Genomic DNA, 18,995 nt, shown 5'->3' with positions numbered 1-18,995 from the left:
ACCAGGGCCACACTGCCAAGTGTAGCTGAGCACGACCCCAGTGCCTGCTTACAGCACAATGCATGAGTGCGTACATGTGAAGCACATACTATGGGGAGCAGTGTCTGGGACAGAGAGGAAGAAAGAAAGAAGACTCCTGGTTCTGGACAGAAGGGCCACATGGAGTTAGATCAAAGAGGCAGCAACATCCTCCTTCCCACTCAACGTGGACCTGGCAGTGGGGGTTGGTATGTGGGAGCACAAGAACCAACATGCACTGAGGACTTCCCTCTGCTAAGAGTTATGCCAGGGGCTTCGGATGTGAATCCTGATTCAGACCTCATTCACTCTTTCCACTCCTATTTGCTGTTTGTCTACTATGTGCCCAGCCCTGTGTGTGAAGCTGAACACACAGCAGCGGATGAGGCTGGTAGGGCCCCGGCTGTGTGGAGCTTTTAGGCTAGAGAAGGAGACAGAACCCACCTATTGCACATGAGTTGTTACACTCATGAGTTGTAATACATGCTGCAAGTGGGGAGTCCAGTGCCTTGGGAAGAGGTGTCAGAGGAACCACATGCAGACTGAGGCCTTTCCGAAGAAGGGACAGTCATACAAGCTCTGAAATGTACATGAAAATAACTCATGCAAAAGGGGGGCATCCCCAGCAGGACAGCAGCACGTGTGAGCCCCCTCCCACAGTGGCACAGGGAAGAGACGGAAATGAGGCCAGAGGGACAGAGGCCAATGGAGAGGGGGGGTACAGTGAGGGGTCATGAAGGATCCTGGATACAGGAACAGAACTTGGGCCTTGATCCTGGGCACCCAGAGGGTGACAAGGGGGCTGAGACAATGCTGATATTTCACAACCACATCCATGTGTTCTGTGCAGGGGTCTCAAGAAGCAGAGCCCACAGCAGCAGTGTCACCCGGGAACCCGGAAATGCAGATTCTCCACCCCACCCCAGAGCTGCAGAATCACACATCCTGGGGGTGGGACCCAGCTACTGTGCAGCACCTAATTTACAAGATGAGCTTGTCTTAACTAAAATATTTACCTCCGTGCAAAATCAACCTGAGAGAATGGGCCAGACCTCATTTACATTTCTCACTCTTTCAGGTGCCCAGCTTCCTCCTCCTTCTGAAAAGGTTTCCCAGCCTTCTGGCACAGGCTGGAGACGTCTCCCAAGCCCCTAGTCCCTCCCCTCCCAAACACATTCGCTTCCTTTTCCTTGTGTTCTTGGTAATCATTTAATTTGGTCTGGCATTTCTGACACAAATTAGATGGTGGTTAATATGGCAAGGCTTTAAGAGAAAACCTGAAAGTTCCGAGGAATGCCATGGAAATGAAAGAAAACCATGAAAAATATGACATTTGGGCAAAGTTTAAAATGACCAGGCATGCTCAGCCTTGAGTGAATGTCACCATGGGGAGCCGCGGTAACAGTTTTCTAATACAAAAGGAACACGCATAGGAGAAACGGATCCATTTTTCCACTCATCAGCAAGAGCAGAAGGAGAGGACCATCTTAGGTTTCAGCCGGGAAAGCATATGTCATGTGTTTGAGCCATAGGAGAGGAAGAGCTGCCAAGAGGGCCGGTGAGATCATCCTCACCAGAGACACTGGAGATGAGATCACAGCGGCCCAGGTCACTGTCTGGCAGTGTCTGGACCCTGCTGGGCTCTGTGCGGGGTCTTCCCACTGCCTGACAATCCCATCGCCTGGCAAGGTCTGGATGGGCAGGGCAGGTGCTAATTCCGGGTTACTATGGTTTGCTTCAGACACCTGGGAATTCAAAGGACACTATGCATCTCTGCAAAACATTGCATATTGCCTTGTTACTTGGAGGCGAGGGTACCCGGCATTTGTTTCACGGGAATGCCTATGTCTTCCTTTCTTTTAGCCAACTCCTGTCTTCCCAGTAACAGCAGCAGCAGCAGCAACAACAACAACAACAACCATCACACAAATAACAGCTGTGAGCTATGGAGCATTGCTCTGTGCCAGTGCTGCACACACACCCTTCACTCATGGCTCACCACCATCCTAAGACCCATTTCACAGATGAAGAAACTGAGCCCTAGAGAGTGCTATGGCCTGTTCACGGCCCCACTGCTGGTCATGGGCAGGATGAGACTTGAGCCCAGGGCTTTCCTGCCCGTGATCATGATCATGTCTCCGTGTTGCCAGGAATGAAGTCTGCACATCAGACAACCAATAAAGGAACTGATGCGAATGTGGCCCCCAAGACCCTCCTGGGCCTGGCAGGGGCTGGTCCATGATAATAACCAGTAGAATGGAGAACAGGAACCTTTTAGGAATCACCCACTCTGGCTCCTCTCCCTGAAACACCACCTCCACCCCGCTCCAGATCTGGTGATATTTAAAACCAAGGCCCTCCTGGAAGGCTCCCACCTCTGCCTGGTCTGGTCAGCACCACCCCACACTTTGCCCCACACCACCCCACTGTGGACCTCAATGAGCCTGCAGGGCTGCTGGCGGTGTGGACATCCTTCACACATCATCACCCCATCAAAACCAGCAAGAGTGCAGGGTTTCCCAGGAGCCTGCCTGGCTGCTGACCACCATGCGTTTTTTATATGCACCCAGCACTCTCCTCAGAGGGCCCCTGAGTCAGGACAGTCTGCAGGCTACTGCAATTAGAGGGGATATTGTGCAGAGACTGCTATCATGGCTTCAGCTAACCCTGTATCCAATGTTTAACCAATCTTCCCTTCCATGCAATCCTAGGCTCGTCTGGCTTTTCTATTTTTGCCTCTCTCTGGAGTCCTGAGGATGGCTGAAATGGCTTCCGTTGCTAGACCTGAGGAACCAGTTTTCCTCGGCATTCTGATGCTGTCTGTGCTGGCGCCTTCACCACAAGGCTTTCTGGGGCCTCATTCAATATCAGACAGTTCAGCCAAGGGATCTGAGCCCCTCCTGACCTGGGACTTCAGACCTGAACACCCACCCGGCCCCAGTGAAAGAACCCCCACAAAACAAGCACAGGAACTGGGGTGCATGGGCGGGCATGAGGCCAGGCTGAGTACGCATGTTGATGGCCACAGCTGTGCCCCCTCACAGGAAGCACCATAAGGGGAAGCCCAGGTCAGGACAGGCCATCTGTGAAGCATGGCCGACCCCAAAGCAAGTAAAGAAGGGCTTTCCTGCTATTCAGATGACTCCAGACTGAAGTCAGGCCTGGAGTCAAGTGAATGAAATTTATTCCTTCTTGATGGAAAAGCTGGACTCAAGCCCCAGATGTATACTCCTGGGGAGATTTAATTTTTCTTCTAGCTTCACCAAGCTCAGTGGAGCTTAAAGCAGGCTTTTCCTTCAAGCAAAGAGACAGAGAAGGCCCAGAGAACAAAGCAGTCTGGGGCCCTGGGGAGGAGAAGGAGGCCCTTCCAGAGCTTTGCTCTCCAGGCTTCTCTGTCCAAACCAACATACGGGAGAGTCAGGGCAGGGAGGCAGACATGGCTCCTGGAGGTCTGGCCTCATGGCCTCCAGACTGCGATGGAGAATGTTACACCCTATACAGACACATGAGGATCAACACTCCCAGGTGAATTCAGCCAAGACAAGCCGACCTTTGCCCACATGGGCCAACCCTTAGCTGCTTCTCCAGCAGATGTGTTTGCTCTGAACATCCCGTTCTCCCTGGTCATCTCTCCTGGCTCTATTACCACAATGCCTGTGCTCCACCCCCATGATTAGCAGCACACATCTAGGATGTAGATGGGTGGGATCCCCTCTTAAGAAGGGTGGAGAAATGTTCCCTGTGGATGGCCACCTGTCACTTCCCAGCATCCAACCGGGAACCCTGGCCATATTATACCAACTGTGGCTTGAGAAGCTCAGCTCCTGAAATTGTTACTCATCCCTGAGCCGTGAGAGAATTCACAGTAGATAATTAAATTAAAATCAGAGTCAATTACCTTCATGGCACCCATAGCTTGGAAAGCCACAGCTAATCTCGAAGGGGTCAGTGCTGCCAGCATGGCATTGAATCTTGCACTCTTGTTCCTAATAGGCAAATGGTACTGTCCGTCTGGAGCCACGGAACCAAACCTGTGGAAAAGAGAGGTGGGGTTTCACAAAAAAGCAGGACACAGCACCACCAGAAATGAAGTCAGGTGGCTCCCATGTGCACACACACGGAAGCACTCGGATTTCCCCATCGTGGAACTTCCCCCTTGAGACAGAGAGCAGATAAGGGCAGGGGGAGTCCCTCTCCAAGAGATGCTGAGAAAGGCTTGACTCATGGCAGGTAGTGGTTTCCTGAGAAATTAAACCAGCACCGGAGCCTGACTGTGCAGACCGCACACTGACCCACTTTTTAAAAACTGAGATGTAATTCACATACCATAAAATTCATCCCTTCATAGTATACAATTTGATGGATTTGAGTATAGTCACAAAATTGTACAACCATCACCATGATCCTATTCCAAATCATTTCACCACCCCAAAAAGAAATCCCACCCCACTAGCAGTCCCTCCCCATACTCCCCTCCCTCCAGTCCCTGGCAACCATTCACCTACTTTCTCTCTCTATGGTGCCTGTTCTGGGAAAAAATTCACATAGATGGAATCGTATCACATGTGGTCTTTATGTCTGGCTTCTTTCACCTGCATAATGTTTTCAGGGTTCGTCTATGCTGTAGCACGTGTCAGTACTTCATTTCTTTTCATGGTTGAATAGTATTCCATTGTATGGATATACCATGTTTAATTTCCTGTTTCCTCAATTGATGGATATTTGGATTATTTTCCCCTTTTTGCTATTGTGAATAATTATGCTATGGACATTTGTGTATAATTTCTTGTGTGGATATAGGTTTGCATTTCTCTTGTAGACAATGTTTTCACACATACCTAGGAGTAGAATTGCTGGGTCATAAGATGATAACTTTACACTTTTGAGGAATGGCCAAACTGATTTCCTAGTTGGTGCCACCATTTTGCAGCCCCACCAGCAATGTATAACAAACAGTCCTAATTTCTCTACATCCTCCCCAACACTTGTTATTGTCTGTCCCTTTAATAAGGGACATCAGTTGGGTGTGGTGACTTGTGCCTGTAATCCTAGCACTTTGGGAGGCTGAGGTGGGAGGATCATCCAAAGTCAGGAGTTCAAGACCAGCCTGGTCAACATGGCAAAACCCCATCTCTACTAAAAACACAAAAATGAGCCAGGCATGGTGGCACATGCCTGTAATCCCAGGTACTCAGGAGGTTGAGGCAAAAGAATCACTTGAACCCGGGAGGCAGAGGTTGCAGAGAGCCGAGATTACACCACTGCACTTCAGCCTGGGTGACAAAGCAAGACTCCATCTCAAAAAAAAAAAAAAAAAAAAGACATCCTAGTAGGTGCAGAGTGGTATTCGCGGTGGTTTTGATTCGTATCTTCCTAATGGCAATGACATTGAGCATCTTTTCATATGCTTAGCAGTCATTTGTAAATCTTTAGCGAAATGTCTATTCAGATTTTTGCTCATTTTAAAATTGGGTTATTTGTCTTTTTATTCTTGAGCTGTAATAGTTATTTCTATATTCTGGATACTATATCCTTATGATATTAATATATATGACTTACAAATATTTTCTCCCACTCTGTAGGTTTTCACTTTATTCATAGTGTTCTTTGATGCAACAAGTTTTTTATAACTTTGATGAAGTCCAATTTATCTATTTTTTCTTTGGTTAGTTGTGCTTTTGGTGCCACGTCTAACAGATTGCTTAAACCTAGGTCACAAAAATTCACACCTGTGTTTTCTTCTAAGAGTTGTGTAGTTTTAGCTCTTACATTTAGGTCTGTGATCCATTTTGAGTTGATTTTTGTATATGGTAGGAAGTAAAGATTCAACTTCATGCTTTTGCACGTGGCTATCTAGTTTGTCCCAGCACCATTTGTCAAAAAGACTATTCTTTCCCCCATTGAATTGTCTTGGCTCTGCAGTGGAATATTAATTGATTGTAACTGTAAGGATTTATTTCTAGACTCTTCATTCTATTCCATTGTACATATATCTATCCTTATGCAAATACCACACTGTCTTGATTACTTTGTAGTAAGTTTTCAAATCACAGGTATGAGTCCTCCTACTTTGTTCTTTATCAAGATTGTTTTGGCTATTCTAAGTTTCCTGCATTTCCATATGAATGCTGGTGGTCCTGAGGGGGCCTGAGGGACTTTAGCACCCACCAGGGTTACTGTGAAGATGCTTTTATTGTTTCCATTCCCTATCAATTCACAGGAAGAAAATGTGAAGCAGAATTTGGTCCATTTTAAGTTTTTTTCCTTTTCTTTTTGCTTTGTTAATTGACACATAATAATTGTACATATTGATGGAATACAGTGTGATGTTTTGATACATGTATATATTGTATAATAATAAAATCAGGGTAATTGGCATATTCATCATCTGAAGCATCATTTATCAATTTTTTGGAATGAGGACATTCAAAACTTGCAACTATTTTGAAACACACAACACATTATTGTTAACTGTATCACCCTGTGCAATAGCACACCAGAACTTATTTCTTCAATACAACTATAACAGTATCCATTGACCAACCTCTCCCCATCCCCTCCTCCTCCCTACCTTTCCCAGCCCCTGGTAACCACTATTCTATCCTCTACTTCCTTATCCCTCCATTTTTTTTAACTTTTATTTTAAGTTCAGGGGTACAAGTACAGGTTTGTTACATAGGTAAACTTGTGTCACGGGGGTTTGTCATACCAATCATTTTTAAGGTTTTTTCCCATACAATTTTCTTAAGCTTTTGGCATCCACTACATTTATCTGCTGGCAACAAAAAGGAGTAAAGCATTCAAGGGAAATCCATAGGGAGGCAGGAAAACGGCTGGTTGTGTGCACCCTGATTGCTGGCTTTGTCACAGATTTAACATGACTATGGCTCAGGATCTTTATTGGATGCGTGAAACGCTGCTGAGAAAATTAAAAGTAATTGGTGTTTCTCAGCTTCTGCGAGAAGCATCATTAACCCCTAGAGCTCCACCCCCAAGAACACACCTGGAAGCTGAAAGATGGTGCCTTATCCCCTGCCACTCACAAAGGAAGCAATAGCACCCATCTGTTTATAATAGGGGGGAAAAAAAGGAAAAAAAAACTAAATGCCCAACATAAGAAATTGATTATATAACTTATAAACCATTTATTTAACAGTCTATTATAGTGATATTAAAGATGATAATGCATGTGTGTGCTTAGCATTACATAAAAACATTTGCTATATAATGATAAATGGGAATTACAGGTTATTTTAAACATGGAATCTAGAAGTGGATCTCGCTTAGTAAAAATCTGACACCTCTCTCTCTTTAGACATAGGGGCATAGAGAAAAGTCTGGAAAGATGTATATTGAAGTGTAACAGTCATTATGCCTGGACAACAGCATGTTGAATAATTTTACTTTTTTTTCTATCTGCAGAAGTATCTTTTCCAATTAGTTGTCAACAAATCTGTAGGGGTGGTTAGGGGAAGACTGCCCAGACACACAGCCCATGAGACCCAAGAACCAAGCCAACTTTGGAGAGCAGTGAGATCATCTGCACCATGGACCTGAGTGAAGGAGAAACTACTCACTTATCCAGCAGGTTCTCCCTGGGTATCCGAACCTTGTCAAATATTAATATCCCATTGTCCACACCATGCAGACTTGGCAAGAATAGAAAGGGGAAATGGATGCAGCATCAGAAGTATTTTCCCTGCTACTTCCCAGGCCTGTCGCCACTAAAATACAAAGCCCCTTATTTTACTTCCAGAATTGTTGGTGCTTTTTCCTTGGGGGTGGACATGGGGATGTTGTCTGTTATTTCCTTGATGAGCTGTGCCTGTTTCTTCCACCAGCCTGGCCCCTTCCTCCCTAGCGAGAGTGGAGGAGCATGGACTGTCCTTCTGTGCAGCCTGCATGTGCATGCTTTGGGCATGTAGTGGATGCACACCTACCTCCTGAGCAGTGACTGTGATTAAGAAATGGAGAGTTCTAAGCAACTGCAAGAATGGGAAGCTGAAGACAGAGGCGGGGAAGCAGGCTTGCTCTCCCCAGGAATGCAGTGCTCAAATCCCTCCTCCTTCCCAGTGCTCTCTCCTCTGCATACAGAGCAAACTGTTGACAGCAAATGCCTTCAAGACAAGGGAAAATAGCCACAAGGACAGCAGGAAGTGGGGGAAGCAGTGCGGAGTGGGGAGGGGTGGTCCTGAAATCTGGCAGACACATTTCCTAAAGACACCTGCCAGGGTCTGGGGTCTTCTCTTTGTGAAAACTTAGAGAGATTTAATCTAGGGGAAAACAATCTGTCTTTAGTAAATGTCTTTATTTAGAACTTCACCTCTTGACAACGACACACTTGCATTTAGCAGCTTACAAGGGCACCAGAGCAGACTTTCTGCCATTGCCAGTGTTTTCAATGTCTGGCACGACTTCACAGAGCTCAGCCTACCCCTCTGCTCTCAGCAACATTTGACATGCAAGGAACTCTCAAGGAGCCCACCCAGCCAGGGCCTTGGTCACCCCCGGGAGATACATCTAAAACCCTCATAAACCCGCCTGCAGCCGTGGCAGTGGACAGTAAACACTAAGGGGCCGGGATGGACTGTCTCCTCCACCAAAGGATGGGCCACTTCTTCCCTCTTCTCTTCCTGCTCTTCCTTCTTTTTTTTCTTCTCTCCCAGTCTCCCTTCCTTGGCTTGGCATGATCTTGACCATGAGTGGTCACTGGAGCATACAGGCATGTCCTGATCTCACCAAATGTTATGGGTTAAATTGCGGCCCCCCTCCCAAAAAAAAATTCATGTATTGAAGCCCTAATCCTTATACCTGTGTATGTGACCTTAATTGAAGATAGTCTTTATAGATGTGATCAAATTAAAATGAGGTCATTGGGGTAGGCTCTAATCTAAATGACTTCTGTCCTTTATAAGATGGGGCAATTTGGAGACAGGCATGCACACAGGGAGAACACCAGGTTAACATGAAGACAACCATTTACAAGCCAAAGAGAGAGTCCTAGAACAAATCCTTCCCTCACTGTGTCTGGAGTTGGTTCCTGCTGGTGGATTCGTGGTCTTGCTGACTTCAAGAATGAAGCCACAGACCTTCATGGTAAGTGTTACAGCTCTTAAAGGTGGCACAGACCCAAAGAGTGAGCAGCAGCAAAATTTTTTGTGAAGAGTGAAAGAACAAAGCTTCCACAGCATGTAGCGGGTTGCCACTGCTGGCTGGGGTGGCCAGCTTTTCTTCCCTTATTTGTCCCCTCCCATGTTCCGTTTCTGTCCCATCGGAGTGCCCTTTTTTCAATCCTCCCCGCGATTGGCTACTTTTAGACTCCTGCTGATTGGTGCATTTTAGAGAACGCTGATTGGTGCATTTTACAGAGCACTGATTGGTGCATTTTACAGAGCACTGATTGGTGCATTTTACAATCCTCTTGCTAGCTACAGAGCACTGATTGGTGCATTTTTACAGAGCACCGATTGGTGCATTTTACAATCCCCTTACTAGCTACAGAGCGCTGATTGGTGCATTTTACAATCCTAACTACAGAGTGCTGATTGGTGCATTTGACAATCCTCTGCAGACAGAAAAGTTCTCCAAGTCCCCACTTGACCCAGGAAGTTCAGCTGGCTTCACCTCTCTTAAAAGGAGCCAACCCTGCTGATACTTTCATCTTGGACTTCCAGCCTCCAGAACTGTGAGACAATACACTTCTGTTGTTTAAGCTCCACAGTTAGTGGTATGGCAGCCCTAGCAAACTAAGGCACTGAGTCAGTCCTCAGGACTCATTAAGGGCCTCATGAGCACAGACAGCAGGCAGGTGGCCAGGGGTGCAAAGAAAAGAGCTACAGCCTGCCCCCTGAGAGCCCCTAAGTCTCAGATGAGAGAAGATAAGACAGAACAGCATTGTGGGCAAAACTGCCTCATTACTGGGAAATTTGAGAAGCTGGGAGAAACTGAGACCAATGCACATTCATAAAAGGCAATCTACAATATTCCTGAACAGTTCTACATAAAAGACTTCATGAGACTTCAAAATCCGGACATCTTCTCTGGGGAAGTTTTCTCCACCCTCACTGTTTCGGTAATATAAGGTAGGTTAGATTCTCCTTGAGTGGGGTGGGGAGCAGGTAGGAAGAGTGAGCACAGGAGAAGGGCACCTGGGGACTCATCCTCCTTGTACATCATATCAATAGCTGTCACTCCTGGGTACAAGCTTCCGTTTTCATCCCGGACAGGAACAATGAAACAGTAGGGCCCTAAGGAAGGCATTGAGATCATTATTAAGCTCTCCTTCCTGTAGCTTTACTCATGTCCTGGAATGGTATAACATTTCTGTGATCCTCAAACTCATTCAGTTCTACAACTGTGCACCACGCATGAGAGCATATAATGTCAAAATGTAATGATAAATTTCTTCACGCATATTAGGAGATAAAGTTAGTACTAAATTATTTACAAGATAAAAGCAGCTCTGTGAAATGGGTTTTCACTGGTAAATAGTACTAATGAAGAGAATTATTCTAGTTGTCTGTGTTGGTAACAAACCTTGAGATCTTCCATCTATGATGAGCTGGGCAAAGACAGCTGCATAATTCCCATACATGGTGTTTCCAATATACATCTTCTCGGCATTTTCACACGGCGTGTCAATTACAAACTCCTACACAGAAACAGCAGAGCAACAGTGTTTCCCTTCCCATGGCTCATTTCAACTCCCTGGCTCAAAGCAATGAATACTGTAATCCCAGCACTTTGCGGGGCCGAGGTGGGTGGAACACGAAGTCAGGAGATCGAGACCATCCTGCATCCTGGCTAACACGGTGAAACCCCGTCTCTACTAAAAATACAAAAAATTATCCAGGCATGGTGGCAGGTGCCTGTAGTCCCAGCTACTCGGGAGGCTGAGGCAGGAGAATGGTGTGAACCCAGGAGGTGGAGCTTGCAGTGAGCCGAGATTGTGCCACTGCACTCCAGCCTGGGTGACACAGTGAGACTCTGTCTCAAAAAAAAAAAAAAATAGCAATGAATACTGTGAAAAACAGACCCGTTTCCAGGGGATTTCACCACAAAAGAGAAGACAATGGGAAGGTCACCTGGCTCTACGTCTTGAAACAAACATGGCTGTGCTATCACCTCAATTCATTTATTTCACCTCCACCTCAACTTTGAAAATGGCTGGAGATTAAAGTGATTTTTCAAGGAATAATCCAATCCAGAAAATAAGTTGCCAATTTTCAATCTTTAAAAGGTGTTCATTCTCTCCCCCCTAGTCTCTCCTCTTTATAATGCCAGGCTGACATGTGTGCTGTTTGGCTGAGCCTGCCTGGCTTTAATGTATAAAGGCTTTCTTCGATTATCTCTCTAGACTACTTCATAGCAAAGTTTTGACCTTTAACTCATCCAACACCAAAACCTCTAAAAGCCCTGGTGGTATATGCTCAGCTCTCCACACCCCTCATCTCCAAATTTCCCACCTGCGAAATTTCTAAGAAAGGATGGAACATCCAATGATTTGGGCCCTTAGATGGCTTGTCCCAGGGTCCACATCTGTGGGTCGCATTTTGTCTGCTGGTGTTCACTCCTTCTGGGCAAATCACTTGGTTCCTTGCTGTTTCCCAGGCCCTGAACCTTCCTGCCTCCATGACGTGGGTCTTGGTTTAAATGAAAGCCAAGTAATTGAAGGCCAAAACTACATGCTTGGATAAAGCAAGACTGATACACAGCCATGACCTATTCCCACCACTGCTTAGAGTATCAGCCCAATTTTTATTTTTATAAAAAGAAATCCCTCATTTAAGCCTTTGAAAATGTCTATTTCCCTGATCACTGAATATAATAAAGTTTCCCAAAAGAGGTTCATATGTTCAAGCTCCTATAACGGAAGAACTTGTAAATGAGTCTCTTTCTTAGGAGGGAAAAACGTTAGAATGTACCATGCAATTTGTCTCTGAATATGTCCAAGGATTCCAGCTCAAAACAGTCTGAAACTAACACTGGTCATGAAGAAGCAGGAAGAAAATGCAGGGGTTTTGTTCTCAGGCTCGGATCAAAACTCCGTCTTCCCTTTCCTACTCTCTGGAAGCCAACAGTGGAAATGCTCCCCTCACTTCTTGGCTCTCCCCAGTCTCCATTGCCACCTGGGTTACCTTTAAGCCTCTTGCCAAAAAGGAACTGGCCCTGGTGCCAGCTCTGAATACAGGGCACCTGAGGCAAGTTGGGAACCCAGGGGAAATGGCAGAGAGTGCAACTGCACATTTAATTGGAGTTGACAGTATTAAAGATGTGACTGAACTAAACCAACAAGCTATTGATCATGCAAAGATTATCTCAGATTTCAGACTATAAAGTATATAGACAACACTTTCCCGCTGGCCAAGAAATACAGTCTTGAAGCCTAAGAAAACATTCTCTGACATATGTTTGCACGGGGAAACTTTTAACATGTGCAAGAGCTTTTCAGAAACATAAACAGACATGCTGGATCTTTTTAAGAGAAGTCTCTGGAGGCCACCCTTGTCTTATCAGGGTAGCCAGGGCTTCTCAAGGAGAGGTATTGCTTGAGGCTGAGTGCAGAGAAAAATAACAGCAACAAAAATACAACCCATGTGGGTGGGGGCATGCTTACACTCAGGGTAAGAAAGTGAAGTGGCAGAGGAAACACTGGCCTGGCAGAAACGATCTGGTGGGGTGGGGAAGGGAGCAGGAGGCTACCCGTCCCCATAAACATTTGCTACACTCTGGGAAAGGAGGTTTGTCACTTCTGGCAAAATGCTTGATTTGGAAAGTTTGCACCAGCCAAAACTCTGGTGTTAAAGCTGCATCTAAATAACGCACACCATTGTGTCAGTTTCTGTAATAATTATTTGTTCGAAGGCCAGCAAAATGGTCAGTGTTGTAGGAACTAAAAATGATGCCTTTGGCCAGAGAGTTCATAACCTCATTTATTTTTGCTATTTAGAATAAAGTATAAAAATAAAACTCTCTCTTATCTCTTAACTATCCATACCACTACCCAATCCACCTCCCAAAAATAAATGTAAAACAACCAACCCACAGGAATGAATAACCAAAACATGTAGGAGATTTAAATGGTCCTTGGGGAGAGAACACTTATTTAATAAGCTCTAGCATTTTGAAAGGGAAATGAAGGGGAACACACAGAACCCAGTGAAGGGAGAAATCCATTCCTGCTATGTCAGTTCTCGGTGGTATGAGTTTATGATGGGATTGTTCTCTCTCCCAGCCCCACGGGAGACAGTGTTCACCAGAGGCCCCTCATCATTATGATTGCAACTTTGCAGGTCCCCTATCAGACAGTGGCAGCTGCTGAGGCACGCCAGGTAGCTAAGTCATTTATGCTGTTTGGGGAAAATGGGACCAACACAGGAAATTATTTTTGTAAAAAAGTAATAATTGTAAGAAGAAACAAATAAATAAGAGCTGTGGGTGTTTTCCCCCCCATCAACGACAGCAAGGTGACCTCAATACCATGGCTTCGGGAGAGGAAAAAAATCGGCCAGCCAAAAGCCGAAGGATGTTAGGTCAGCATGCCACCACTGGCAGAAAAGCCAAGCTGCTGAGGGCAGTCTCACCCGAACCTAACTCACTCATTAACTGCATAGCCAGAGTCAGCTGCTTAACCTCTGTGAGCCTCCGTTTCCCCATCGGTAAAGTAGGGACAATAATACATTTTTATAAGATTACAGAACATTTGAAATGATGTTACAAGTAGACCGCCTAGCCTGGTACATGGCACATCCATGCTTAGTTAAAAGGACCAGTTTAATGTTGCGTTTCTGGGACTGTTGCTGGGAGGAAACATAGAATACTACCCAGAGGGAGTTTGATACAGAGCATGGCACTTCGCAAGTGGTCAGTATAGGGTAGTGCTTATTCTTGTTCTTACTATGATCTTGGACATCATTGGCTGCTGGAGAGAACTAACATCAGGGCAGGAGGAAAAGCAGGGCATCCTCCAATACACACCGCCCCTGCATCTATCATTCCAGACACTGGCCACCTCCAACCAGCATTCCTGGGTCAGGAAACCCCGCTAACAAAAATCCACCCGCTCAAGGACAAACTGCAAAAATAAAGAATAGACGAAGCAGAGCAGCCACATGGCCGGGCTGCACCCGCAGGCATGCTCGGGCACATGCTTGCACACACTGACTGACATAGCTTCATTTCTAGAAAGAACCTCAACATTTGTGTATCCCTTTGTAGTTCTTAGGAACACCCAATATCAAGCAAGAAACTATAAAGGAGAGTGAGATAAGTACACAGTTGCTTTCTTTTTTGGTGGAAGGCGGGGGCGGGGTGCGTGTAGGAGTTAAAGAGATGGGCATGAGGATTACAAAGCAGCGTCCCCAGGGTATGTTATGACCCACTATGGACAGAGATAGCAATGTAGAGAGACTTAGCTGACATCTTTTTAGTTAGCAAGAAGGGAATGGAAAGGAAGAAAAACAGAGAAGAAAAAGAAAGGAAAAGGAAGACAAAGAAAGGAATGAAAAGGAAAAACCTCAGCATTGACCACATATAGTAAAGGTAGAAGAGTCAGACTGTTTGGTGACACTCTGGTTTCTGTTGTCATGTAAAATGTCAGTGCAGGTCACGGTGAGGGACAGCGCATGATCCCAGTACAGAAGACTCAGCTCCTGATAAGGTGACCCCAGCACAGTGCCCTCCTGACACAGGGCACAACAGAGAGGACCAACAAAGGCATCTCCTCCAGTCCGTTCCTGCTACTAGGAACGACAACAAAATGGCTTTAGTGTTGTTCTCTTGGAGTTAAGACAAGGGATTAAATTCACAAGTGCACATAAAGTGCTTGAAGCAGTGTCCAGTGCCTCAAAGGCACCATATACATGTTGGCTGATGTTGGGTTCATGAAGGCTGAGCACATATCCACCTCTATTAAAACACTTAGACATTTGATCTGAATCTCAGCTCCCTGGGCTGGAGGGCACACACGGAGGGTGTGAAGCTGGACACAGAAAGAAGGAGATCTGTTTCTGTCCAGGTTTCCTGCTCCCCTGCATGGCAGGAGAAGGACAGATTCCTCACCTGGGCAGAGAGGTCAAAGGTGGCTTCGGTCTGGATCCCTCTCACGTTGCTCCCATGGCCCCTCTCGGTCATTGCAAACATCCCAGTGTATTTCTGCTCCTGGAGTTTAGCAGACGTTAGAAGGGAATTAGCTGGTCAGGCAGTTGCTCCAAATGCAGACCCCTCGGACCATTAAGAATGGTGGTGAGAGAGGGACAGGTGGGTTGGAGAAAATTATAAAAATGCAGTCTGATGACAGCGAATGTGAGCTTAACAACATGACAGGCTCAATGCAATATAAAAAAGATAGTCTTGGAATTCTCATTCTCGACAAGATTTTTGCTGATACAAATTCCGTTTTATTTTTCTTCAAACACATACACACATGCATATCTATCTACTACAGATTTTTAAGGCTCTCCATAGAAGACCGATGTTGAGGAAAATACCATACCTGGAGTGGCTGAAACCACTTAGTAACATGTTCAGGGCTTCTGAGATTCCTGATAGCACCACCAAATAGCCAATAAATTATTCCGCACTGGAAACAAGGACAATACAAACCATCATTAGCAACAGTCTAAAGACAAATCCATGGCCAAACTCCAATCAGGGAGCAGCTATTCAACCCCCTGTGCTTTACCTAAGCCCTGCAAGTGGCATGCTTCTTTGCCCTTCCTCTTCACTGCCTGGTGAGCTCCAGTTTCTCTCTGCAGACATGGCTCATGAGTCATTCAGGACTGAAACAGAAAGTCAGTCCTCCATCCTCAGGCCTCCCAGATCCCCCCAACAAATGAAAGCTCTGAAAGCTCATTCTTTTTTGTCCTCTCAGGATCTAGCTTAGGGCCTGATGCAGAAGACATGTAACAAAGTGTGTATGCAATGACCCTCGATGCTGACCCCTGTCTGTGGAGGTGAGTCCTGCCATGAGAAACAGTGTTTCCTTACAGGAAGGTGGATGGAAGAGGCAATGCTGCAAAAGGAGCAAGCATGCAGCTTGGGATGAGCGCCCTGGGTTTCAATCCCAGTTCAGCTACCCACCGGCTGCAGGATCTTGGACAAATGACATTGTAGCCTCAGCTTCCTCATCTGATAAATGAATGGTGAGAGTACCCACTTACTGAGCTACTGAGCTTACAAGCTCACTGACTCTCACAACAACCCGGGAGAGAAAGCATTATCATCCCCATTTAACACGGGAAATTGGGATTCATAGAAGGAAAGTATCTCACCCACATCCTAAGAAAGTGGGAAGGGCTGAGGCTGAAACCCAAGCTACCTAATGCCTTATAGTACTTCATATAGCGGTCATGAGGATTCAGTGAGAGTCAACCACCAAGCCTTTGCTTGGTCTTTTGTGGGTTTTTTGTTTTTGTTTTTCTTAAGAGACAGGGTCTCACTCTTTCACCCAGGCTGGAGGACAGTGGCATGATCATAGCTCACTGCATTGTCAAACTCTCAGGCTCAAGCCTCCTGAGTAGCTGGGACTAGGGACTACAGGCACACACTACCACACCTGGCTAAGTTTTTTTATTTTTAGTAGAGATGAGGTCTTGCTATGTTGCCCAGGCTGGTCTCAAACTACTGAGCTCAAGCAATCCTCCCACCTTGGCCTCCTGAAGTGCTGGGATTACAGGCATGAGCCACCATGCCCAGCCTGCCTGGTCTTTTGTAAACCCAGGAAAAGTGTCACTGACAAAGAGAAGGAGGAAGAGAAAGAGGATGAGGACGAGAAGGAGAAGAAACAGGAAGAGGCAGAGTGGCTTGAGCAGGGCCGTTTGGAAGGAGCAGGGTGACTGACTGCAAAGACAGAAGAACTTGAATGGAGGGACATTTGCTGTGCCTGCAGGTCAGAGTTCCTTCCCCCTCCTAGCTATACAACCCCAATTTTCATCTGGGGAGCCCTCCTCCCCTAGAATCTGTCCAAGTGGTTTGTGGGTGATGTTGACCCCACCCCATCCCAGCTTTAGAATGAGTTGGGAGCCCAGGACTGGCTGATCTGGCCAGACAATGGTACTCAGGATGGATTCATGATCTGGGTGTGTCCATTTGGAGTGGAAGCCAGGACACAAGGCTAAGCTACTGTAGAAGAGAAGCCCTCTTTTGTGAGGCTATGAAATCTGGAGGGATGGAGGCCTGGGACCATATAGCCATGAGCTGGGGAATGAAGCCAATGTATGAGGACCAGGTTGGGGGAAGGAGGCAGAGTTGAGAGATGGGAGAGACCAGGTCCTGCACACCCAGACCTGAAGCCTGCTGCACCCTAGACTCCTGAATTACAGCAGCCAATAAGTGCCTTTTTTGCTTAGGCAAGTTTAGAGTCGACTTTTTTCCTGGGGTCACTGCATCTGGATGAGCTCTCTGTTCATATCCCATGTGTATGAACAACCTGGTATTAACTTTGTGAACTTCATCAACTCTAGCAGCTCGGACCAGCTAACACACTCGGGCATCAGGACAGATGAATTTCACTAATCACATCTGACACGTGAAGTGCTTTTCATTTGGAGAATCATAAAGTATCCTGGGAAGATGATTCACACTCTGATGACTCAGCTCACTTCTCTTACAGAATCATCGCAGGCACTGCAAATTGCATTACTAATTCCAACATGGGAAATGGAAGCAACCCAAATGGTACGTGTTTTTTCCCTAAACCATCTTGGGAGTTAAGTTTAAAAAAATATTTTTCTAAAACTAAAACAAGTTAGGTTTTCCACCTCTAAATCTCTTTGGCTGGTGCCTAATGCACTCTTGACAATAAATTCCTCTTCTAGGTTTTAAATCCTTTCCTCCTCTTCAGGAAGAGGAAAAAAAACCTAGAGTGCTTTATCCACATTTTGAAAGCCCTATTCACTAAATGTCTGAGTAGGGCTGTGGAAGTCAACCTGTAAGTTTGCAGGAAACTGCAGCAGTTGACAGAGGCAGTGTCTGCATGACCTCAATCCACACAGTCAGGTAAAGGGTGGGGTTCGTTTCCCACAAAAGCCACATTCTCTGAAGTGCAGCTAATCCAACCAAGCTGGGCCAAATGCAGGTGGAGCTCCTGGGGATTGAAAGTGGAGGGCTCCCTGGCCTGACATGCTTTCAGCAGCTGCCTTCTGGAAGGGGCATGGGCCCCAGCCCACAGGTCAGGAAGGAGGCAGACAGGGAAGTGCGGAAGTAGAGGGATCCAGGATAGATTCTGGAGACAGGGTTGATGGGATGGATTTGGGAGAAGAAGGAAAGAGAGAACTCTAGGAGACACCTGGGTGTGTGGCCTGAATTTCCAAGAGGATGGAGACCCATTGACTGCAGTGGAACAGCTTGGAGGAGGGGCTGGGAGGAGCCAGGAGGAGGGTATGGACCCCTTAAAACAGAAATGCTGAGGCTGATGGGAAGTAGGCATCAACCCATCACGTGGGAGTGTCACAGAGTGTCCTCCGAGAGGACACTGTGGCTCTCCTGTCAGACTACCCAGCGTCCTGCCCCCGGCAGACCTCAGGGAACAGGACACAGAGAGAACCATTTGCTCTGAGAGAGACTGCAAAAAGCAGTGGTAAGAGAGAAAAAGTAGAGTTGGTTGGGGAATACCTAATGAAAACTCGAACTTCAAACATGCACCCACCTTGCTTGAGAAAGCCTCCTCTTTTCTCACTTATCAGGAGAAGAAAAAGGACAGCTATGACATCGAGCACATGAGGTAATGATCACAACATGCCCAATGAGGGCTGGCAGCAGTTTCCAGAGGCCATAGTGCAAGACAGCTGAGGGCTGGGAGGTGTAGCCAGGACAGGTCACAAGGACCAAAGGATGGGGCTATGGCAGGGCTTCTTAGCTTCTAAATAAAGACTAAAAGGAGATATCCTGAAGTGGAAGGGAAATTTGGTGGGTTAGAGCTGGGAAGGCAGGCTGGTATCACCTCAATCCACCAACGGAGCCACTACCTGGAAGACTGT

General features: G+C 46.3%; 1 protein-coding gene across 1 annotated transcript in view; it reads right to left on the bottom strand.

Annotated features, from left to right (window-relative positions):
• ACOXL (acyl-CoA oxidase like) overlaps positions 1-18,995 on the bottom strand; it is a 362,868-nt gene that overhangs the window by 322,067 nt on the left and 21,806 nt on the right. The window contains exons 3-8 of the mRNA XM_030827970.1: positions 15,512-15,598; positions 15,079-15,177; positions 10,555-10,669; positions 10,175-10,265; positions 7,596-7,667; positions 3,917-4,049 (exon numbers count right to left, since the gene is read on the bottom strand). Coding sequence (XP_030683830.1) covers positions 3,917-4,049; positions 7,596-7,667; positions 10,175-10,265; positions 10,555-10,669; positions 15,079-15,177; positions 15,512-15,598 — 597 coding nt within the window. The remainder of the gene's footprint in view (positions 1-3,916; positions 4,050-7,595; positions 7,668-10,174; positions 10,266-10,554; positions 10,670-15,078; positions 15,178-15,511; positions 15,599-18,995) is intronic.

The sequence above is a fragment of the Nomascus leucogenys genome, chromosome 14, assembly GCF_006542625.1.
Source record: "Nomascus leucogenys isolate Asia chromosome 14, Asia_NLE_v1, whole genome shotgun sequence".
Classification (NCBI taxonomy): domain Eukaryota; kingdom Metazoa; phylum Chordata; class Mammalia; order Primates; family Hylobatidae; genus Nomascus; species Nomascus leucogenys.
This window is presented reverse-complemented; position numbering and strand designations above follow the sequence as displayed.